The sequence below is a fragment of the Urocitellus parryii genome, chromosome 9, assembly GCF_045843805.1.
Source record: "Urocitellus parryii isolate mUroPar1 chromosome 9, mUroPar1.hap1, whole genome shotgun sequence".
Lineage (NCBI taxonomy): Eukaryota > Metazoa > Chordata > Mammalia > Rodentia > Sciuridae > Urocitellus > Urocitellus parryii.
Window position 1 is genome coordinate 145,012,922 of NC_135539.1, and position 23,544 is coordinate 145,036,465.

Here is a 23,544-nt window from a genome sequence, read left to right on the forward strand (position 1 = left end):
TTTTAGAATTTTTTCCTAAAACTTTTTATAGTTTAGCTCTTATAGTTGGGATAAGATTAATTTTATTTTTCAGTACCCAGGACTAAACCCAAGGTGCTCTACCACTGAACTGAATCCATAGCCTTTTGTGAGACCTCAGGGTCTCACAAAATTGCCTAGGCTGGCCTTGAACTTGTGATCCTCCTAACTGAGCCTCCCAAGTTCCTGCAGTTACTGGCACACACCAGTACTGGGCGTGGATCTCATTAATGTGAGTGAGTTCTTGTGTCTGATCTCGGTAGAGCTCGACATCAGTCTTCAGGCCTGGGGCTACCCAATTGTTCCCACACCATTTTTTGGAAAGGTTATTCTTTCCTCTGAATTGCTTGATGCCTTTGTTAAAATCAATCTACCATGGATACAAGGGGTGAATGTGGCCTCACTTCCTCTCTCAGATGTGTGCGTGTGTATCTTTATGGTCTCTGTCAACTGTCTGCATGACTAAGTACTTGTGAAGTTTTGTAATGAGAAAGTGTAATCCTCCAACTTTGTTTCTGTTTGTTTTGTTTTTAAAACTGTTTGGCCTACTCTGGGTCCTTTGCATCTTCATGTAGTTATTAAACTGATAAGAAAAGACACTACACTTGATCTCAGCCAAAAGGCCAAGAAGTGATCCATGTAAATATTAAGATCAGCTTTTCCATTTCTGCAGAATAGACTGCTGAATTTCCCAACATCTGTTTTTGTGTTGTTGCACTCATAGATCAGTTTGGGGAAACAATTTCCATGGCAACAATATTGAGCTTTTCAATCCACGAGGAGTACATAATACTCTTCATTACTCAGATTTTCCTTCATTTCTCTCAGCCATGATCTGTAGTTTTGGGTGCACGAGTCTCATAATCAGTATCTTTCTGAGAGTTTGTGCCTCCCTCCTGAGTCTCCTGAAGGCCATGGTGGGAGATGCACAGCCAGAGAGTGGGTGGGCATGGCCTGGGGTTGGAGGGCCAGATCGGCTGTCCACCACCCTGCAACTTGGGCTGGCAGCTCTCTCAAGTGGGTGGTCTGAAATTCACTCAGCTCCGAGGTTGTGACTCTGGAGGTCAGACACGAGTGGACTTGAGACACGAGGCAGAGAGTGTGTCTACTCTGTGGTGCTGGGGCAGCTGGAGGCTCTGTAAGGGACAGCAGACCTCACCTGGTCAGCAGGCAGCTGTTTGAAGTGGAGGAGCGAGGCTTGCCTCCCATTTGACCTCCAGACAACCCACCGTTAACTGTTACCATCCGCATTTCACACCAAGGAACTGACACCGGGAGGGAAGAGTCAAGCTCTCCAAGTCACCGAGGGGCCAGGGGCACAGCAGGACCTTCAGACTTCTTCTTCTTCCTCCCTCACCACCCCATGGCCAGCCTGCTTATCTCCGCCACTCCACGTTTGAGAGTTAAACTTCCCAGGATGCAGAAGGCAGCGAGGGCTCCACCACCCGGGGTAGGGAGGAACACGGGGCTGGGTTCCCAGGGACCGTGCAGTGGCCTACAGGGAGCAGGTGACAGTCGCCTGTGGGCAGAGATGGACACAGAACGCAGCCTTTTTCTGGTACGCGAGCTCTTTTGGACTAACCCTCCTATTTACAAGCATAATAATTTGGAGGCAGAGGGGACATCGGCGATCTCGGCCACAGCCTTTACCTAGATGGATGGACGGCTCGCCCTCTTGAAGCCACGCAGCTGGTGTGCTGACCTCAAAACCAAAGCCAGCATCTCCTGAGGCCTGTCTCAGGGGGACAGTTCCCCTGCGTGGGGTGCCAAGGGGGCTGCTGCCTCCCAAACCAACATGTTTGAGGGCCTCCTTTGTGCCAAGGATCATATTGAGTCCTCTGTACGGAGTCTCCTGGGGCTAACTTGCCGAGCTTCATCCCTTCGCAGGAGCGGGGAGAGCTGGCCACGTGTTCAGGCTGTGCTGTCCCTTCAGGGTGCTGAGTTTCTCTCTGTCTGTCTGTTGGATGAGGGGTTAAGCCTGGATCAGCCTCAGGCGATCTCCTGGGCCTGGTAATCCCTGGGGGGCTCCCCAGGAGGAGACTGTGGCTTCAGGCTCCCGGGGGCTGCACAGGCTGGTTTGGGAGGGCTGTAGTCCAGGAGTGTCACGAGTTCCTACTGTGTGTCCTGCACTGAGCCAAGTTCAGCCGAGGCCAAGAACTGCCAGTCATTTCTGAGGCCAGCTCAGAGCCTGCTGCCTGGAGATGCACCCACGTCACTTTCATGAGTCCAGGGGTGGCAGGCTACCGGTCCCCAGGCTGCACCCCGGGTGCTTGTTCTTCCATGTAGCCTCTTGGCCCAGGTACTGGGTCGGCCTGAAGAGCCGGCCACACCCTGTCACCTGACTCCGTCCAACTCAGGACTGAACTCAAGGCCCCCATCCTCAGGGTTCCTCGGTGCCCCCGGGGGGCGTCAGAACCGTCATTGCCAGAGCTGTTTCCGTGCATCATCCCCACCATCTGGCTCCACAGAGAGCGAGTAATCCCTTTAGCGTCTCAACAGTCCTCCAGGTTTGTTTGGCCTTGTTTTCTAACATTCGCTTTTAGACCCCTGGTGCCAGATCCACAGGTTTTGGGTTGAATCTTAAGGAAACAGAGAGAGCCGAGAGCAGCATCAGAAGCAAAACTGGGTCTGGGAACACGTGGCTCACTGGTTTCCCAGGAAGGAAAGTCTCCTCTGAGCCAAGAGGCAGAGGAAACTGGTCGGGAAAGCAGGAGCCTGGCGCCAGGTGGCCTGGGTGGCGCACCCTCCGTTCTGGCAGGTCCAGGGGTGAAGGAGGGCCCTGGGACCTGTCCAGCCTTGGCTTTCTCATCCCACCCGGGGGCAGGGATGTCCCTCCGGCCGGTGAGTGCACCTCACTCGGGAAGTGTGGTGCGGCTCTGAGCGGAGCCTTCCCCTCGGGTGGGCCTGGTGTGAGGCCTGGGCGGTGGTGGGTGCACACTGAAGGTCGCCCTGGGCCTGCCTAGCCCCCCGGTGGCCGTGCTCTGTGGGAGGAGCAGAGGCTGCTGCCCTCGGCCAGAGCCTGGTCTGACTGGGCACAGCCCTGGCAGAGACAGAAATCCCAACAGGTGGCCTCCGGGAAGGGCGAGCGGACACTACAGGAGGCTGGGCACACCTGCTCCTCCCAGACGGCATGCGGTCCCTGGTGCCCCACGCCCCCTCTTGCTTGACTTAGTCCTGCACCTCGTCATCGCCGCTCCCTTGCGGATGTAGCGTTTCTAAAAGCGCATTAGTGCCCTGGCGGCAGACTCTGCTCTGGGCGCTGGGAGACGTCAGTGAACAGGCCCAGCTGCTGCTCAGGGGCTGCCTTCCAGTGGGAAGGGGTGGACACCTGTCACCTTCCAGCCTCTGTGTGACTCCTGTGTCTCTTCTGATGATTGTCAGGTTGAAGGTTGAGCAGGGGGAGGGACTGGAGTAACCAGGTGAGGGACTGGGTGAGGGCCGGTGTGGCCGGGGCAGGGTGAGCGATGGCCACAGGAATAGCCGCTCATGACTAGGTGAAGGCAGGTGGTGCAGGCCTCAGGGCGTGAGGGAGGGGCCGCCTGGGGCAGAGTGCTGTCGGGTTCCCCTCAGTTCTCCTTTGGTCCAGCCTGAGTCCATCCAGGTGAGAGGTGCACCCAGCTGGCCCTCCTCACTGCTCTCCGGCGCTCCACGTCTCACGGGTGGCTCTTCCAGCTGCCGTGGCCAGTCCTGTTGCCGGAGATGTCCGCAGGTGTGCTCCGCTGGGACTCCTGTGCTCATTTCTGTGGGGGCGGCACCCAGGGTGGAGCGCACTGGCTGGGCCTCAGGGGCCCGAATGCGACTCAGGAAGCCAGAGCTCTCTCCAGCTGCTGTGTGTGCCTGGTCCTTCAGCCACTCGGGCTTCCTGCAGCCCAGCCACCACCGTCACCCAGGTCCCCTGCTGCTGACTGTACAGGACTGAGTGGGCACCTCTTGTTGTAGTTCGTGTTTCTCTGATCACTAAGAAATCGAGAGCCTCCGGAGGGCTTGCCAGTCTGGGGGCTCCTTCCACAAACCGCCGTTCATGTTCTCAGGCCCGTTTTTCTACCTGGCTTCTGTGTTTTTCTTCTTGATTTGCAGGAGTTCCTCACGTGTTCTGGATATCGCCGGCTGCTGTTTTTAGCAGGTTAGATTTACAGGTGGCTCTGGGGGTGCTCTAGTCCAACCACCTTGTTTTACAGTTGGGGAAACTGGGACCCGAGCGTGGAACTGACTTCTTCCGACCCCACGTGGAAGCTTGAATCAGGACTTTCCGCCATACCTGGTGACGTGGGAGCCTTTTACCAAGGCAGGAAAGACAGGAAGGTGGCAGGAGCTGTAGGGCTCTGCCGTCCCCACCACCTGCAAGGCCCCTTGACCCGGCTTGTTGGCCCAGGCAGCTTGGGGGCCCTGGGTCTGACCGCCATTCCTCCTTCCCTTTTACACAGTCCTGCCTTATTTAGGACTATCCTCTGGCTCAACCAGCGTTTCTCAAATTTCAGGTGAATAAGATTCAGGGGGTGGCTGGGCTGTGGCTCAGTGGCAGAGCGCTCGCCTAGCACATGCGAGGTGCTAGGTTGGATCCTCAGCACCACATAAAAATAAATAAGTAAAATAAAGGTATGTGTCCAAGTACAACTAAAAAAAAAAAACAAAGAGATTCAGTGGAGAACTTATAACGTGCAGAGGATTGCCGGCCTGTCCCTCCTGTGGGTGCGGAGCACTGAGAGCCCACCAGACCCTGCTGCGGAAGGACCTTATCTGGAGAAACCCTCAGCAGACAGCTTCAGGAGCTGCCCGATAGGTCTGTCCCCCTCCTCCAGTGACTTTGGTCATCTCTCAGGCTGCAGAGGGACCATGGCTATCCCCAGCTCTCCTGTCCCCAGGCCTCCGTCCTCACCTCCTTCTGAAAGGCCTCTTCCTATGTGATCCTGGATGTCTCAGGATCGAGGCCAGGCATGGTGTCCCCTAGAAAGCCCTCCCGGATTCTCCTGGGACCTAGGTCAGGAGCGAGTGTCGGTGGAGAGGCGTGGCGGGGGCATGAGCGCTACCCGAGCTGTGGTGGGGCGCTGTCTGTGGTGGGGCGCCGTCTGTGGTGGGGCGCCGTCCATGGTGGGGCCCGGCCGTGGTGGGGTGCTGTCTGTGGTGGGGTGCTGTCTGTGGTGGGGCGCTGTCTGTGGTGGGGTGCGGCCGTGGTGGGGTGCGGCCGTGGTGGGGCGCTGTCTGTGGTGGGGCACTGTCCGTGGTGGGGCACTGTCCGTGGTGGGGCGCCGTCCGTGGTGGGGCGCCGTCCGTGGTGGGGCGCCGTCCGTGGTGGGGCGCCGTCCGTGGTGGGGCGCTGTCCGTGGTGGGGCGCTGTCTGTGGTGGGGTGCTGTCTGTGGTGGGGCCCGGCCGTGGTGGGGCGCTGTCTGTGGTGGGGTGCCGCCCGTGGTGGGGGGTGCGGCGGTGGTGGGGGCGCGGCCCTCTCGGGCCTGGGCTGCTTCTGGAGGGAGCCGCGGCACCTCCACCAGTGTGGCCCCCCACCTCACTCCACGGAACGCACACTGTCACGTGGAGCCGCCGCTGCACCGCTTTGTCATGAAGCTCATCTTCCCTGTCCTTTGGGACCTTATTCTTCCCCCTCCGGAGGCAACACTTAAAATGCATCTGGTTGTCGTCCCTCAGCCCATGGCCAGAGCATCTGCACACCCTGCTGCTACCTGGCCGTCTGGTTAGGCACGTCCACTGCAGAGGAGGGGCTGACCCTGCCCCGTGCCTTCCTCTTCCCCCGGCCTCCTCGCTCCGCTGGGCCCTGTGTCCAGCCTGCTGCCTTCTGCCCCCTGACCTGGGCCTCCAGCCACTGCTGCACAGACCAGAGTGTGCCCCGCCCCCGCCATCCTCCTGCCCAGGTCCGGTCACTCGGGTGCTCCTGCCGACCACCCTGACGCCACCTCTGCATTCACCTGGCCTCCTGGTTCCCACCAGGGCCTCCGCCCATCGCCCTCATTGACACTGAGGTATCTGGTCTCCTCTCCCTCTCCTCCGCAGTACAGCTGAGAGGGACCTTGCTTGTGTTCTCTCTTGTCTTCGTGGTGCCGAGACCACACCAGGCCTCACGCGGGCTGGGCGAGCACCTTGCGCTCAGCACGCCCCGCCCCACGCATGGTGAGCTTGCCAGGCGAGAGGATGACACCATTCCCAAGCCTGAACGCTGGCCGGGTTCCGGCAGTCGAGCTCCCTGCTGGGGAGGGTGAGGCGACCCTGTGCACCACAGCCTTCTATTTGCCTGGAACACAGAACCCCTTCCCCACAGCAAGGTGACTGGACGCTTCCAGGCCCAGGCAGCCGGAGCTTGCAGCCAGTTAGTTCTGCCCTGGGGTGGACCTCTGAGGCCACGCCCTGGGCCCAGCCTCAGGGTGCAGGAGGGCTGCCCAGCCTCCAGCCACAGAAAGGGTCAGGCTCTTTCCCACCCCAGGACTGTGTGCATTGCTCAGGGGGCTCCCTGCCACCCCTTCTTAGCCCCCTGCTGGGTACCCACCTCCCCTCAAGCCTCTTGCTCTGGGAAGCCTTCCAGGACCCACTGCCTCCTGGAGAGGGCCCTCCGGGGTTCCCTCGGCTCCAAGCGCACTGCCTACCCTGCCTCTCCTCTCCACAAGCCAGGCGGGCCCCTGAGCCCGGTGGCTCGTCCCCCTCCTCCCGTGGCCCCTCAGGCAGTTGGATGCTCCTTGTTCTTTGGTTTGAGTCCTTGCAGGAAGGTCCAGGCTCCATCTCGGGGAGGAGGCCGCTGGGGAAGGTCCAGGCTCAATCTCAGGGAGGAGGCCGCTGGGGAAGGTCCAGGCTCCATCTCGGGGAGGAGGCCGCTGGGGAAGGTCCAGGCTCCATCTCGGGGAGGAGGCCACTGGGGAAGGTCCAAGCTCCATCTCGGGGAGGAGGCCGCTGGGGAAGGTCCAGGCTCCATCTCGGGGAGGAGGCCGCTGGGGAAGGTCCAGGCTCCATCTTGGGGAGGAGGCCGCTGGGGAAGGTCCAGGCTCCATCTCGGTGCTGGCTGCTGTGAGGAACCACAGTCCAGGTTCGTTTGTCAAGGTGCCTGGGTGCTCAGGCTCCCCACGGAGAGTGCCCCGAGGTGTGACTGGCCACGGCTGGGTGACTCCTGGCCTGACCAGCCGTGGGATCCTTAGCAAGTCACTTCACCTCGTAACCCTCATTTTGTGATCTGGTGGGAGTATAGTTGTACCTTCCTCCTGGGTTACGAGGATCAGTGAGCTCATGCACACACAGACTCATGCACACACCTGTGCACACAGGACACTTGCACACATGACTTAGGCAGACACACACACAGGCATGCACACATGCGTGCAGACACACGCACACATACATGTGCTTAGAAGTGTCCAGTGTTGGTTGAGAGTGGCAATTCCCTACCAGCTGTCAGTTTCGGCTGAGGTAACCCTGGAGTGTGGGTAGCACTAGGGGAAAGTGGGTGGGGGCTGTGGGAACCCTCTATGCTGACCCTGTAGCTTTTCTGTAAGTCTGAATTATGCCGTAAGGCATTCAGATGATTCCTATTATAAGCCATATTCACCTTCCTCACCATTTCCCCAGGTGACTTGAGCCTGTAACGCCTGCCGTGAGAGATGAAGAAGCCGAGCCACACAGAGGCAAATGCTTGTCCCCGGGCCCCTCACCTCAGGACACAGAGCAGGGACTTGCAGAGTAAACACCGAGCCTCCTTGGCAGGAGCCACCACCTACGCGCTGTGTGGAGAGAGAAGACCGGGACAGATGGCCTCTGCCCGCAGGGCCACCACCACAGGCGGAGGACCAGGTTCACACAGTGGTCAGTGCAGCGTAGGGCTGGGAGCTGGCTCCTGCCCGAGACCTAGCTAGGAAGCACGCGCCACAGGATGGGGGTCCTGACTGAGGGCGTGCTGTCACAGTGGAGCTGGAGAGAGCGCAGACTGGGCTGCGGGTGGCCCAGCGGGCACGAGGCCCTGGGTTCCAACACAGCACCTCACACAAAACCAGACGACACAACAGGTCTGGGGGTTGCGGACAGCATGGGTGGGGGCTTCACGCTGAGCTTGATATGAGAACAATTGATCAGGTAAGAGAAAAAGAGACCTGCTCGGGGTGTGTGACCGGCTCAGCCAGGCCCTCTTCTGTCCCTGCCCTTCTTTGAGCTGCCCTGAGAGCTGGACCAGGCTGGAGTCCACACTGCTCCCTAGAGGCCCGAGATGCTGGCCACCCAACTCCAGCCTGGTCCACTTCCTGTGTGGTTTCCAGCTGGTGGCCAGCATCTGAGCCTCAGGACACCAGAGAAGCCGTGGCCACCGAACTTGGCCACCAAAGAGGGACGTGTCTGAAGCTGGGCACGGTGCTGGGTGTGGTAAGGAGGGTGGACGAGTGGTGGCCACCTCTGTGTGCCCACACTGTGGTTTTGTCCACGGCTTGTGTGATGATCCCTGGGTCCTGTTTCTCAGTGTTTCCCAGGGAGGCAGATGGCGACAGGAGAGAAGGGGTCTCTGGGGGGCTATGCTACTTTCCAGTGGGGTCACCACGGGGTGACAAAGGTCAGTGGCCTCACATGCCCAGTCTCGGATTTTCACTGTTCAAGCGTGTCAAGACTGTAGGGTCCTGTGATGACGGAGAGGTGGAGTGCGGGGCTGGGCACTTGGGGACATCCTGACCCCGCTAGCTGCTTGCTCTTTGGGGAGGGGCCTAGATCTTGTGCTTCTTGTAGCCCTCCCTGCTGAAGCTGGTTTGGGAAGTTGGTCTGGGATGTGGAGGTGCTCGCTGGACATGGGCCCGCTGACTGGGGGCTTCCCCGGCACGTGCCCCCGTTTCTCTGTGCTGTTCCACTCTGTCCTGCTGAGCTCAGGGAGGTGGCTGGGGTTGGCAGCGCAGGAAGGGACCACTCTGGAATGACCAGCAAACTATTTATTTTACTAGAAAGCTTCAGTCCCTGAGGCTGCTCCACGGCAGAGAGGGGGCCGAGGGGGCCAGGGGGCCTGGGCGCAGCGGGAGGGGGTCCCGGCAGCTAGATGAGGTGAGGGAACGCCGTGTGGCTCGAGGTGACACTGGTTTGGAAGATGCGCCGGCCCACCTCCACCTTGTGCCCGGCCTCGTCGTCCGCCTCGTCCTCGCTGGACTTGCGGCGGGCATTCTGGTAGAGCACGGCACACACGCCTGTGAGCCAGGCGGCCACGGTGCCCGCAGCGAAGATGCAGAAGCCGATGAGCAGCAGGAAGATGTAGTCCCGACGGTCCAGGTGGGTGAGGCACATGTAGCGCAGCGGGTTCCCCACCTGCGAGATGGGCCACCCTCGCAGCTCCGTGGGCTTCATGCACGTGGCATTTTGGTCATCTGGGAAGAGAAGCACAGGGTGCGGGGGAGATGAAAGAGCAGAAATTCCCAAGGGGACCCGGGGGTGCTGGGCCCTGGCTACTTAGTGGGGACCCTCTCAGGAATGCAGAGCCTCAGGCCCCTGGCCGGCCTGGGACTGGGAATCCGCATGCCAACACCATCCCAGGCACTTGGTGGCACATCACAGTTGGCCAAGCCTGTGCCTGGACGACTTCTTCTTCCAGGCTGGTGCACTCAGGACACAAAGAGGGGCTTTCGAGGGTCCTCAGGGAGGGAGAGACCCCAGGGCCAGGCGGGGACCACGAGTGCACCAGCTGACATGGAGCTGGAACTCGCAGCCCTGTGGGTCTTGCTGTCTCCCTCTCCTCCCTGTCCCTCTTCCTGCCCCTCCTTTCCCCAGGTCACCTGTCCCTCTCCTGACTTGTGCCTGAGCCCAGCAGAGGCCGTCAGCACCACCGAAGAGCAACACAAACCGCTGCCTCAGCTGCAGGAAGGGCGAGATTCCTGGAAACCTCTCAGGAGACAGGGTCCCAGCAGAGGCAGCCCCCCTCCTGGTGTTCACACTCGCTGGCCGCCCACAGGCCCGGCACGAGTCTCCAGTCCTTCCCAGCAGGGCACTCACCTCCCTGGTCCTCCTCCGAGACCTCCCCACATCCAGCATGCAGACCTCAGCAGGTGGCGAAAGGAGAAGGGGTTCTGGGGCGGGATACCCCAGGGCTCCAGTCTGGACTCTGTCACATGCTAAAGTTCTGCAAACTTTGAAGGCTTCTTGACTACGTCTCTGGATCCCACTTCTTGTCTTGCCAGGCAAAGACGGATACTACCTGAGCGAAGTGGGCAGGACTGACAGGCAGGGAGAGGCAGGCTCTGGGCAGAGTCCCCGGAGCGCTGTCCCAGCCCTGCGCCTTTCTAGCCCACTCAGTCCACCCTGCTGATGCCAACTGTGCTTATGTGGGTGCTCAATGTGCATGTCTGGGCCCGGGCTGAGATAACCACAGTCAAAATCATAATAGCAGCTAATCTATCCTAAACTTCTCCACTTGCCGAGTGATTTACAAATGTCATCTCACTTAATTCTTTTTTTTTTTAAGATTTATTTTTTTAGTTATGGGTGGACACAATATCTTTATTTTATTTATTTTATGTGGTGCTGAGGCTGGAGCCAGGGCCTGGTGCATGCTAGGCGAGCTCTGCCTCTGAGTCCCAGCCCAGCCCCCATGAATTCTTCTAGAAACCTCGAGGCACAAATCACCCTTGTTTTGCAAATAAAGAAATAGAGACTCAGGAGGCTTCACCTGCCTCCAGAGAGCCCTGGACACAGGCTGCTCTGCTTAGTGGGAGCTTGGATCAGAAGACACCGCAGTGGGGAGCTGCCTCCAAACGCTGGGGCAGGGGCTAGCCCTGTGGGAGCATGGATGTGCCTGGTGACCCAGGAAGTGAGGGAAACAGGTCCACTTGGGGACACCCCAGCGGGGGCCAGAAGAGGAGAATCAGGGAAATGTGAGGGGACAGGAGTGGGCTGGGGAGGGCGATGGTTTGGGCGAGGGGAGAGAGCAGGTCTGCTCTACTGGGACCTCGACTCTGCCAGTACCTCAGTGACGTCCCCCAGGACGACCACAGGAGGCCAGCCATGTTGTTGGGCCTCACTGTGGAGGGAAGCCAGCCCGGGACAGCCCAACATGCTCCCTTTGCCACAACCCCAGAGGAGAGGAGAGGAGAGGGGAGGGGAGGGGAGGAGGGGAGGAGGGGAGGGGAGGAGGGGAGGGGAGGAGGGGAGGAGACCAGAGGAGGGGAGGGGAGGGAGGGGAGGGGAGGGTGCTCTCTGGAGGAGCGAGGACCAGCAGGGAGAGCACCTGAGGGGAGGGAGGGGGCAAGGGACATGAGGGGAAGGGACATAGTCATGCCCCGGGTCCCTTTCCAGCCACCTGGCTCCAGGGCTGGTGGGCTGTACCCAGGAGGCTTGGGAAGGGGCCAGAAGCTTTGGGAACGGCTTGGGATTCCTTCAAGAGGGGCTCAGGTCAGGGGCCCACACTGCCAGAGACGCAGGATATGCAAGGAAAGGTGTATTTGCAAAAGAAAACCGTGGGACTCTGAGGGTCTGAGCTGTGTCTAAGGGGTTTGTCTCGTTCTATTTTAAAAAGATTTGGCTTTTAAATTGGGGTTTGGGTGGCGGAGATGAGACTAAACATTCAATACACATTTCCCATTTTGGAGCATTAACTTTGAAGGGCGCGATTAGGCGTTGACTTCATGCATTGTCAGGCTGCTGCTAAGGGGGCTGTGGGTGGCTCTGTCGGGGGGAGGCCTGGGTTTTCCTGCTGCCAGGGGGTGGGCTCTCTCCCGCCTCGTGGTCTGTTCCCCATGCTCCTGCCAGTTCGCTTTCCCCCGGCTTACCCTGGCTCCAACCCTCCTCTGGCTCTCCGTGGGGCCCAAAGTGACATCCAGACCACCTGGCCTTTCAGTGGGGCCCTCAGCTGCCCCTTGTCCCTTCTGCATTCTGCCCGGGCTGTGCGTCCAGCGCTCCGTCCTCGTGAGCTCGCCTGCTGCGGCCTCCTCCCACCGCCCTCTGCTCCAGCCGCTTTCTCCAGACTCTGCCTCGACACGCTCCTCCACTCCTCAAGGCTTAGCCTCAGCGTGTCTCCTCCTCCGAGGTCTTTCCTGCCACTATCCTCAGCTCCGAGGACCTGAGCTGTCCCCCTGCCCAGCATGCACAAGGCCTCCTAGCTTCCCAGTCCGCGCTCAGCCCTGTCCACCCAGCACAATGGCTCTCCACATGTGCATCTTTCCCCCACAGACCTTGAGCTCTTGAAGGCGTGGACCGCGTGGACGCTCTTGTTCCTGTTAATAAGAGCTCTCGTGTGTTGCCTAAGTTCTTAATTTGTAAATATTTGGGGGTTTGCTAGTAATGGATTCTAGTTGAATTCTGTTTGATCCTTTGAAACTTCGTGGGAATTTGCTTTGTGGGTGAGCGTAGGCCACTTTTAGTGGATTTTCCTTATGCTCTGAACACAGGTCTGCCTCTGTGGGGTGCGTGGGTCTGTGTGTCTGTGCGGGGCACAGACCTCCTGTCTCTGTGGCTTTCACCTGTGAACGTCTCCGGTCTCTTGGTCACCGTGCCTGTCAGACGTCTGTTGTCCCATGAGTGTGTGTGCGTCCGTCTCTTCTGGACACTCTGTCCACTTAGCTTTGCACATTTGGAAGCGATATCATCAGAGACACCGAGAGCTGGGGCTTGTCTCCTTGGGGGTTTCCTTCAAGCACCGAGCAGCGCCCTTCTCTCCCGTGACGCTTCTTGCCATCGAGGGTTCTGCGTTGGACCTTGGTATGGCCGCACGGAGGCTGCTCAGCACCTGCCTTGTCACCCTCTGCACCCTTCACTCTGTCGACGTCCTGCGTTCAGCTCGTGTTTTAAGCAGCATGAAGCTGGGCTTTGTTTAGGATGCAAACTCTGACCCTCAATGTGACTTTGCCGATGTTTTTGGGTTGGCCTCTCGTTCCTCAGGTTTGCTTTCCTGCCCTCCCTTCCCCTTCTTGGCTTCTTGTTTATGATTTCATTTCCTTTTCTTTAGCTTTTTAGCCGTACATTCTTTATCTCTCCCGATGACGGCTTTGGAGATCAAACACCCTTCTACTGATCCTGGAGCCCAGGATATTGCTAGTTATCATGTGAGGTACTTAGCAATGTTCAGCTCTAGGTTGAACTGTGGACCACCCACATCTAGGCTTAAATATTCCCACGCTGTGGAATGAATGAACTATGACCAGCCCTTCCCTCTCTGGCGCTCTTGACTTCCCTGTCTGTCACAGAGGGTCACCAGGCACTGTTGTGCACACAGTGCGCTGTACAACACCAGGAGCTTCATTCACAGGAGACCTGCAGGCAGGCCCTGCGAGCTCTGTTCCTGCCTTTGTCAGCTTCCCCCTGAACCCAGAGGAGACCCGTGTCCCACTGCTCAGGAGTCCCCGCAGAGGTGCAGGCTCCTCCCCCTCTTACTCCGATGGATCCTGCGTCGTCAAAGGAACGGGTTGCCGCCTCTTCACCTGCCTTCTTGCCGTGAGCTCTGAGGATGTGCTCCTCTGTCTCTTCTGTCCCCTGTGGTGTCCTGTGTGTCTAACAGAGACGGAGCTCGGGGCGTTGAACGTACTTGTGGTCACCAGCCTTGGCTCCTGACGCTGACACGCTGCTCGGCTGGAGGAAAGGGACCAGGTGGGTCAGCCCCCCTCCCACCACCTTGGGTTAGTCCACACCAGGTGAACGCTAGTCACCACCCGTGCCATGTCAGTCTGGGGAGGACGCAGTGAGCCAGGGGTGTGAAGTTCCTAGCGGAGGAGTGGGTGGTCTCCAGGACCAAATGGAGGGTCACCTTGACCTGGGAAGGACACCTCCTCTGTCCTCCGTGATGTGGGTGGAAGAGCCACTGTCACACTGGTGCAGAGGGGTCCTTACCCACCATGACTGCACGGAGCTGTTAGCCAGCAGAGGACGTTTCAGCCACCTTTGGTCCCAGGGCCTGGTGCACGGCCAGTGCTCCAGGGACGTCTGTCCAATGTGAACACGAGGACGGGTGGTTCCTGGTCAGAGCTCCTTCAGCTTAACCTCCGTGTCTTTGGTCTGCGGTTAGGGCCGAGTCCCAGCTGAAATTTGGAGGCGTTGTTTATTCTGGGGTGTTCCAGAGGAGGGGCTCCCCAGCGGGGAGCCTATGCTGGCAGCCGATCTCCAACACCACCCGGCCACCCGGCCAGCCTCGTGCATGGTCCTCCGGGCGCCTCTGGTCCAGATGGGCCGCTACCTCTGCTCACCTGGAGCTGCCCCTCCTCACCCCTGGCCATTGTCCCACGCAGGTGAACGCCAGGGTTCAGCTCCCGCCCGTGGGCAGCCAGGGGCCACCTGCTTCCGTCGTGGAGCTCTGCTGGGCACCGTCTCTGCCCTTCTTGTGGGCTTCTGAATGCTGCTTTTGTGCCCATGACAGAATCCAGTGGTTGAAGCCGAGACCCACGAGCCTGGAGTATCCACGACTGGCCCTAGAGACGACCCCGCTGCGCTGTCTAGACCCCCGGTGTCTTCGAACCTACCAGGCAGAGCTGTATTTGCAGAAGCCCAAGTCACCGGGACCTGGACAAACCCAGCTTTGCCTGGGGCCCAGGATTCCCCTTTGGATGGGCAGCGCCAAGTCTCGAAGGTTGGACACGATTCGTGGGTTCCGTGGCACGTAGAGGAGACCTGGAGGCCAGGCTCCCCCGATGCTCCCTGCTCGCAGGTATTTAGACTCCGGGCCCGGCCTGTGGCCTGTGGGTTCAGGGGGTCCCCCTTTCCTTGTGACCCCTTCTGGTGTATTAGAATCTCAGCAGGAGAGAAGGTCACAGTGTGAAGCCTTGAGATGACTTCGTCCTACCCAGGGCACTTCTGCTGCCACCTCGAGAGCAGTAGTGTGAGGCGAGCCACGGCGGCAGGCTGGACCTTGGAAGCTAGAGAGACCTCAAGTGGCCAGTCAGTGTGGCTTAGAGCAGGACATGCTCCACGACCAGCCACACGCTCTGAAAAGCCACACAGAACCCTCGCTGCCTGGCAGTGCCATCCTCCCCAGGGCCAGGCAGAACAGGGCGTCCCCTCCCCAGGGCCAGGCAGAACAGGGCGTCCCCTCTCCCCTGGCCTGCCTCCCACCTTCAGCTGGAATCACACGTGAAAGTCCCGCCTTCACAGAGGGCCCTCCCTTCCGGCTCATCGCCTGGACCCCCGCCTGCTCCCAGTCCCCGTCTTCCTGGCCTCAGTGACCGGTCAGCAATGAGTGCACTCGGGAGCCAGGCTGGACCCCTTGGCCACACTGATACCCACTGGGTGATGATGCCCAGACCCCGCCCTGCCAAATGCCCGGGCCAGAGCCTCTCGGCTGTTAGAAGACACACTGGAAATGACAAGGGCTGGTCCCACGGGCCTCAAGCCCCGTCTTAACAGTTTTAATTGGATGAATTGGAGGCCACCAAAGGCACTGTGCCTGGCCAGCACCGGGTGAGTGCTGTGGCCTAGGTGGTCACTGTGAGGCCCCTCCCCTCCCCCGGACTCCCTGCGGATGGTGACCCCAGCTGAGAACCGCATTGCTCTGTCCTCCACTCTGCATTTCAGGTCAGAACGTGTGGGTGGCTGCTGACCCGCAGGACCCTCCCTCTCCACAGCTCACAGTGGGCTCAGCTTCCCCCACCTCCTCACTGTCCCTGCCTCAAGAGTGGCCCATGTCCCCAGAGGTCTGTGTGCTTGAGGCTGGGTTCTTAGGGGGTGCCACCAGTCCTCGGGCTGTGGGAGTGTGCCTGCGAGGGGTCAGTGAGTGGGCTCCAGGCTCCCCTAGAGCTTCCAGTCCATCCGAGAAAGTGAGGCAGACTTCTTGGTGACGTGGGAGGACAGGGACCACCTGGCACAGCTTCCTTGGGACCTGTCAAGGCCTCCCACTCCTACCTGAGGCCTGCAGAAGTCCCCTCCTGGCACTAGTGCTGGGCCTGCCAGACCCCGGAGCAGGTGACCCAGGAAGTCGCTCAACACCCGGCCAGGCATCCGCTCTCTGCCAGGTCCCCCAGGCCGGAGCCCTCCTCCTCGAGGGGCAGAGGGTGAGGCTGGCTCCTCCTCGGCCTTCCTCTGCTGCTCTCCCCAGGCCCAGCAGGGCCGGGCGCCCCGGGGCCGTGTGTGGGTCTGAGGAATCTGAGCTGCAGGAACTCAGACCCTGCCACACGGGGACCTGCCCGGGACCCTCCTGAACACACACCCTGCCCCTCCCGCCCCTCCTGGGTTTGGGATGTCTGGGCTCCTGGCTCTCCCCGGAGGCTGCCCTCCGGCCTTCTGCAGGGGCCACCAGGCCAGGGAGTTGGTGGGAGGGCACAGGAGCCAGGTGGCGGAGCCCCGGGCAGCCTGCAGCTGCTTCTGCCCGCGGTTCTCTGTGTGTTGGCCTCTGGCCTCCATCTCAATTTCCTGATGGAGGAGACGCTGGCGCTCATGGTGGAATCGTGCGAGGACCTGAATTCATTCTGGGAATCTGCGTTTTGGCAGTTGTGGGTGACTTTGTACCTGGTGAGTTGAAACGGGGCCATTGTCCTATGACAGCAGTCTGGAGCATGGGAAGTGGTAGCCTTGGAGTGAAACTAGGATGTTCCCTGCTCAAAATGCCCTCGAGAGGACTTGGACCCGCAGCAGCACACGACCCAGCCCATCTGCTCCCTGCAGATGTCCCTGCCTGGCTTTGTCCCCCGCCTGCCTCTGTGGCACTGTGCCAGGCCCCTCCTTGCTGTTTGGGCCCCGCCACAGGGCTGCCTCAGGACTGTGATTTACGAGTGACACAGAGGGAGTGACACAGAGGGACCCTCCGTCCTCACACTGCCCCTCTTGACCCCCGGTAGCCTGACGCTTCTGCATGATCACCGTTGGCCCTTGTTCCCGGTCAAACCGTGACTGTCGGAGCAGACGTTTCAGAACATGATCGTCCATTAGCATCTCAGTGAGAATCAATTTGCTCAGCAGTGGGAGCTGCTCCCGAGCTGGGGAGCACAGGACATGGCCCAGGGTTTCTGGAAGCTGGTCTAAGGGCACTTGCACTGGGCGCTCATTGAATCCCAATCACAGGCCATGAGCCAGGGTCCTCGTGTTCGCTGGAGGTTGAGGACCGATGTCTGAGCAGTGGAGCAGTCGGGGGCACAGAGACCCTCCACGGGGCTGTGTTCCACCTCCCCAGGGCGCTCACGGCGGGAGGGGGAGAGTGCAGGCCGCCGAGGCCTCTCCTTCCCAAGTGCCCTTCCTAACTCTGCAGCCAAAGCCTCTTCCGGGAGACCTCCACCTGGGCGCCAGCTCGGCACGCTCTCTGGGACCCTGTCTGCTGACAGCTGCTCTCCTCTTACATCACGTGTGTCTTCCCTGTATATCTAAGTCCTTAACCTACAGCACAAGGAGACTCAGAGACATCGATCCTGCTCCCTTACTCTAAAGAACAGTGAGACTTGACCAGGACATAACTTTCCCCAAATCACACCGTGGCTTGGCTGAGACTAGGGCAGGGCTTCCTGGCTGTCACCCCAATGTCACATCTCTTGGAGCGCTGTATGTCCTACAGGAAGACAGGATCATGACTTTCTCTGGGATCAGACCTCCCCAGCGTCATGTGACAATGCTGGACACAGGGTGAGCTACAGAAACATCTCACACTGAATAGGCTGGGACGCCCCAGGAAACAAGGAGCATCGTGACCCTGGAGAGACATTGAGTATGTCAGGACTTGTCCACGTGGGGCTACACTCCAGCCACTTACCTTTGGCACCCCACGGCAGGGGCTTCTCTGACCACCGTGGTAGCTACCGCCTTGAGTGGCATTTACAGGAATGGAAATGAAGTGGAATTACAAATGCCCCAGTTGTACGAGGTCAATTTCAAGAGCACCAGAGTCACATGTGGCCAGTGGCCACTGCTTGGGAGGCCACATATGTAAATGGTTCCTACTAGTGCAGAAACATCTGCTGGACAGACTTCTGGGATGGAGGGACACAGATGTGGGAGGCCAGATCACTGAAGTCCAGGAGCTCAGAGTCGCCGATGCTTTTAAGAGCCGCTGAGAAGCATCCGACCCTGACCTGCTAGAGAACACTCACTGCCTCGCTCACCTTCAGACGGCATCAGGGACTGGAAAATCACAGCTTGGGCCAGGAATCTGTTCCCCTACTTGCTGACCTGGGCTAAAAAGGAAATGGCTGCGTGGGTGTGTTTTAACCCTGTGCTGCTGGGCCCAGGGAGCCCCGCCCCACCCCGGCTGGGGACAGTGAGGATGTGGCTCCTGGGGACGGGCTCTTCTCAGCACATCTGGTGGGGGCACATTGGGGGTCTCTTTTGACTCAGACCCTCAACGACAGCACCCTATCTCTGCCCGATTTGGGCAAGTGTCAGCGTACCCTCTTGCTGGAACAGGGGGACCAAACGTTCACTTTCTCTCACCCCTCTGCAGGGGGCGCCCTGGGCCAACATGGAACGGGGCATGTGGTTGCCCCCCCCTTCTTCTCCACCCCCTCCCTTTCCTTCCAAGGCCTCTGTCCCTCCAGGGTTCCCTCTTGCCAATCACCCTCCGCTGGTCGGGTGTCCCGAGAGCGGGCTTCTCCCCCTGAGGCAGGGCTCATCCAGGCCCGGGGGCTTCTGTGGGTCTCCCAGGGCTCCCGAGGTTCTGCAGGGTCCTCTCCAAAACCTTGACACATTCTGGGACTCAGAGGGGGGAACCTCTGCTGGATGATTTCAGCTCAGGGGCAGGCAGCGTCGGGAGGTTTTTCTTAAATCATGAGACTTCTGTCCCCCGAGGTCACGTCACAGTGCCCCCCACAGCGGGAAGGCGTCTTGCCCCACCTCCCAGGGCCGCCTGCACCTCTACCTGCCTCTGCAAGTGGGACGTTCTTTACAAGTTTTCTTATTTGTTCATTAACTATTAGGGACTTTCATAGGTGAGCTCTGAGCTCAGACCGGGGGAGTCAGGAGCACCCCCTTGCTGTCCAGCCTGAGTCTCAGTGCTGACTGGGTCTGGACCCCTGTGTTCATGATCATCTAACCCCCAACTCTTCCCACGATTCCTGCGTCACATTTTCCACTGCTCCCCTTCCGCACCTGGTCCTGCCTCCTGGGAGAGCGCGCTGTCCTCGGTCCCTAGCTTGCTGAGCCTTGGTGGGTCCACCGCTGGACCAGGGGCCACTGGGCTGCTTGGCTCCCTCGTCCCCTGCACCTCCTGGTCCCACCACTGTTTGTGCACGAGCCGCTGCTGTGCCAGGCTACAGCTGACGGGGGCTCACGAACACTCATTCCTCACTGTGACAGCCCTAGGTGGGTTGGTTCTATTATTATCTCTGTCTTAAAGATGAGGACACTGCAGTTCAGAGAGGTCGAGTGACTTCTCCGAGACCTCTCAGGTCGTGAGCAGCAGGGCCAGAGTTCTCCCCCACGTCTTTCCCTGCAGGACCAGAGTCCTGCCCTGGGCTTGGCTGCCCGTGCATGGCCGTCCTCCACGGCTGTAGCGGAGGCTGGCCCAGGTGCGTGTCTAGGCACAGTCAGGCCATTTTTGCTGTTTCGCTCTGCTGTGCCTGACTGGAACTTGGGACGTGCGTGTGGTGACCTGGAGTTCTGTGACTCTCCCGCACAGCCCCAGGACTCTGGCTCGTGACACCCCTGAGCTGTGTTTGGGGCACAGTAGGCAGTGAGCAGAGGAACAGGTGGCGTGCAGCCGCTCGCTCTCCCTGCCTTGCTCTGCCAGGGCTGCGCACACGGCAGGCCACTACGCTGCCCCCAAGGCCGCTCGCAGGTCAGCGCTCCCCGTGCCGCGGAGCTCCCGCGTCTTAAGTTGGCTTTCGCTGTGTAAACAGCCAGTTGCTCAGCGCATCTGATAACGGTTCTTCCTATACCCTGAAACGTGGGTACCGGGAGAGGGGTCGGCTCTGTTCTAGAACCAGGCAGAGGTCACCACTTTGAGAGCCAGTGTGAAAGCGACGTTCAGACCACCAGGGTCAGGGTCACCAAGGATGCGTCCGAGTGGATGCTCCCCCAGGAGCCGCACCGTGAGGTGGAAGGGAATGAGATCTCCCGTGTGTGAAGGTCTGGCTGGGGGGCCGGAGAGGCCCCGGGGACATCTGGCTGTGCACGTGTGTGAGTGTGTGTGCACCTGTACCTCACATTGTATGTCACGTGTATGGTTGGGACGCGTGCATACCTGGGGCATGCCTTTGCACTTGTGTGAGTCCATGCCGTGTGCAGGCGTGTTCACGTGTGTGTGGGATTGGATGTGGGGGAGGGGGCAGCCTGCACGCGGCCCACGAGACTGAGCCCTGAGGCCTGCGGGGGGTGGCAGGCCCGCCAGGCAGTGCGTGTGGCTGGTCTTCCCCAGCGAGGCCGTCTGGGGTGTGTGGGCCTCCGTGGAGGAGAGGACGTGGCATTGGGCTGCCGAGCCTGCGCTGCCTGCTGGGGCCCGCACCGCGACTCACAGTCACCGCGGGACCGACTGACGGAAGGAGGTGACTGTGGGTTTCACAGCTGGCCTAGTGCCACAGAGAGACCCTGCCGTGTTGGCTCGATGTCCCCGAGGCCATGAGTTAAAGGCTCCATCTCCAGCCCCTGGGGCTTTGGGGAGGGGGTGGACCTGTAGGAGCTGGGCCTTGGGGGCAGGAAAGGGTCCTGGGGCTGTCCTTGGAGGGGAGTGGGCTCTCTCCTTTCCCTTGGTCCTGGGCTGCCCTCAGGTGAGGCTCCCTGGGCCACATGCTCCCACTGTGCCGCGCCACCTCCCCAGGCCCAGAGCAGGACAACTGCCTGAACTGGCCCCTCCAAACTGTGACCCAGAGAACCTTCCCTGTTTACAGAAGATCATCTCCGGCATGTGGTCACAGTGGCAGGGACATGGCCTCTAGTAAGAACTGAATCTGAAATCTCAAGTCACTTTATGGCCACTCACTGGCTGTGATTCGGGGTTGGTCTGCTTTCCATCCAAGGCCGAGGGCACAAAGTTTAGGGGTCATGTGACACTCAAGGGAAATGTGACGTGGTGTGTGAGAAAACTGTCCCAGCAGCAAAGCTGTGTAGCGTGTAAATCATTCTCGGGTTTGTCTCCAGAGCTGCACGTCTTACAGACGTGAAAATGGTGCACGGGAGCCACGGGGCCTGGGGCCACGGGGCCTGGGGCCACGGGGCTGTGCTTCTTCATGAAGTGGGCTGGTGGGGTCCCGCGGGCCACCCAGCGGCAGCAGCTGCCGGTGCCTGTGCAGGTCCCACTGGCCAGGGGACGGAGGGTTTGTTGACCTCGAGAGACACACTCCTTGTTCCTGAGGCCTGGTGAGCTTGGTAAGATGGGCATCCCTTCTGGTTCCCTTGCAAACATCAGGAGACAGACCTGGTCTATCACCTGCTCAGCCCTGGACCGAATCCCAGTCGAGGAGCCGACCCCAACGTTCCAAGGCTCAGCCTACCACGCAGTCTGAGAGGGGAAGTGCGCGGGACCAAAGCGGCAGGCTTGGGAGGGACAGGGGCCAGCGGCTCTGCTCTGTCCAGCTAGGGCAGAAGGCCCCTGGAGACCCGTGTGTATGGTGGGGAGGGCGGGAGAGGAGTCCTCACGTGGCTGAGAGGTGGCTCCCCACAGGGGCCCTTTAGGAACCACCAGGACTGCGGAGGAGGCTGACACTGACCCTTTCTAGAAACCATCATAGACAGCGGTGGACAGAAGGAGGAGACTGTCTCTGGCTCTTGGAGGAGGTGGTGGACAGAAGCCAGGCAGCCTGCCCAGGGCAACGGCTGACCGTTCAGAAGGTGGTCTGAAGAGTCTCCTGGTGAACTCTACAGCTCAAGCTGGAGTGTCCGGAGCAGGGCCAGGCACCTGGGCACCACACACTCACCTCCGAGTCCCCACTTGCTCCGCTACTCTGGGCCCTGGCCTGCAGATCTGGTGACATGTCCTGGAGGGCGGGAGGGCCAGGTGTACTTGCCCTCCCCCTAGGCTCCCTCTGCCCGTCCTCTGCAGCCTGCCATCTTGGCTAGGGACATTCCTAACACATGGCCACCACGTGGGGGAACTTCCTACAGGTGGCTCCAGGCTTCCTGTGGGTAGTTATCTCTCACTTCTCGGGAGCTCTGACTTCGCTGGACTGTCATGCTATTGGTGGAGAGGACGGTGGGGGACAAGGACAGGAGAGTGAAGCCCCCAAGGAGAGGGCACAAGGCCCTGGGCAGCCACCCATGGCAAGGGCAGAGTGGTCACGGCCTGCTTGGAGACTTCCCACTAGGACCTGAGGGTCCCCTGTAGCCTGGGATCTCCCTGCTGGAGAGCCAGCACTGTGACCCGTCCCCATGGATCTGCACAGGGCTGCGTCCTCGCTGCTGCCTTTGAGGACAGCGGGAGGAAGGACAGCAGCCCTGGGAAGGAGGTTCTTCTGCCCACTCCGTCCTCCCTCCCCCAGGCCTCCCCTCCTTCCTCGCTGAACTTTCCTTCTACGCCTCCTGCACCACTGGGCTCTCTGTGGCCCACGATGACGGAGCTGACCGACAGAGCCTAGAGACTCAGCCCCCGAGGGACGCAGACTAGCACTGTCCACCAAGGGCGCAGCGTCCCTGCGGTACTTTCCACACACACCAGGATACAGCCACGCCACGTACCCACTCTCTGAATCAGGAGCCCGAGGCTCAGAGGGGTGGGGACTTTCCCAAGGGCAGCCAACCAGTGAGAGCAAGTTGACCAGAGCTCCGCTGCTCGGGCTCCTGCCCAGAGCTGGCCCACTGAGCCTCAGCCCCCAAGTCCGGCCCTCGCCCGCGAGCGCTCACCTGGGTGGTCCAGGTGGGACACGATGAGGTAGATGGCGAAGTCCAGGAAGGAGCAGTTGCACTTCCAGGGGTTCCCGCTCAGGTGCAGGGTCTGCAGCACTGCCAGGTGGTGGAAGGCCTCGTAGTCCAGGGTCTGCAGGCCGGTGTTCCTGAGGTCCAGGTGCCTCAGGGAGCTGGTGTTGGCGAAGGTGTACTTGTGGAGGGACAGCAGACGGGGGTTGTTGGCGATGCTCAGCTGCACCAGGTTGCTGAGCACGGAGAAGCTGAACGGGGAGATGGAGGTCAGGTTGTTGGAGCTGAGGTCAAGGTAGATGAGCTTGAAGACCCCGATGAAGGTGTAGTCCATCACCTCCCGGATCCGGTTGTTCTGGCAGTCCAAGTAGACCAGGTCGCTGAGGAGGCCCAGGGGCATGGCTGGCAGGTCGGCGAGCTTGTTGTTGTTCAAGTACAGCCTCCGGGTGTCCAGGGGGACGTTGCGGGGGTATTCTGTTAACTGCCTGCCCGTGCAGATCACTTCCTGGGCTTGACACTGACAGTTACTTGGACACTTTGACCCCGATACCAGCCCCATTCCGAAGGAAAAGAGCAACCACCTGGGGCCCGCGCCCGAAGCCAGGGACATAGTAAGAAGCCAGGACTGCCCTCGTTCCACTTCCTGGGCTCCCTGCGTCCTCTGATCTGAAGGCTGCCCCGGGCAGGTGGGGGAGGGATGCTGGAAAGAACTGTAACACTCTAGCTTTGTGCAGAGCAATTTTCCATTACAGGAGAGCTGAGCAGAAGTTGAAATGCGAGGCCTGGTGCCCTGCCGCCCAGCGCGGCGGCTCTCGGCCCCAGCCTGCTGCTGGAAGCTGGCCCACTTGGCGGCTCTGAAAGGTCTCACCCTTTCCCTGCGTTTGCAAGTGAAGGGG

General features: G+C 60.0%; 1 protein-coding gene and 1 pseudogene across 1 annotated transcript; both read right to left on the reverse strand.

The window, feature by feature from the left end:
* Positions 1–485: 485 nt before the first annotated feature.
* On the reverse strand, positions 486–653 carry LOC113197272 (U2 spliceosomal RNA; annotated as a pseudogene).
* An 8,245-nt stretch (positions 654–8,898) lies between these two features.
* Lrrc52 (leucine rich repeat containing 52) lies at positions 8,899–23,450 on the reverse strand. The gene is made up of 2 exons (XM_026409512.2): positions 22,637–23,450; positions 8,899–9,339 (listed from the first exon to the last, which is right to left on the reverse strand). The coding sequence occupies exons 1-2, from the start codon at positions 23,256–23,258 to the stop codon at positions 9,014–9,016; spliced, it is 948 nt and encodes a 315-aa protein (XP_026265297.1). The 5' UTR covers positions 23,259–23,450; the 3' UTR covers positions 8,899–9,013.
* Positions 23,451–23,544: the final 94 nt, after the last annotated feature.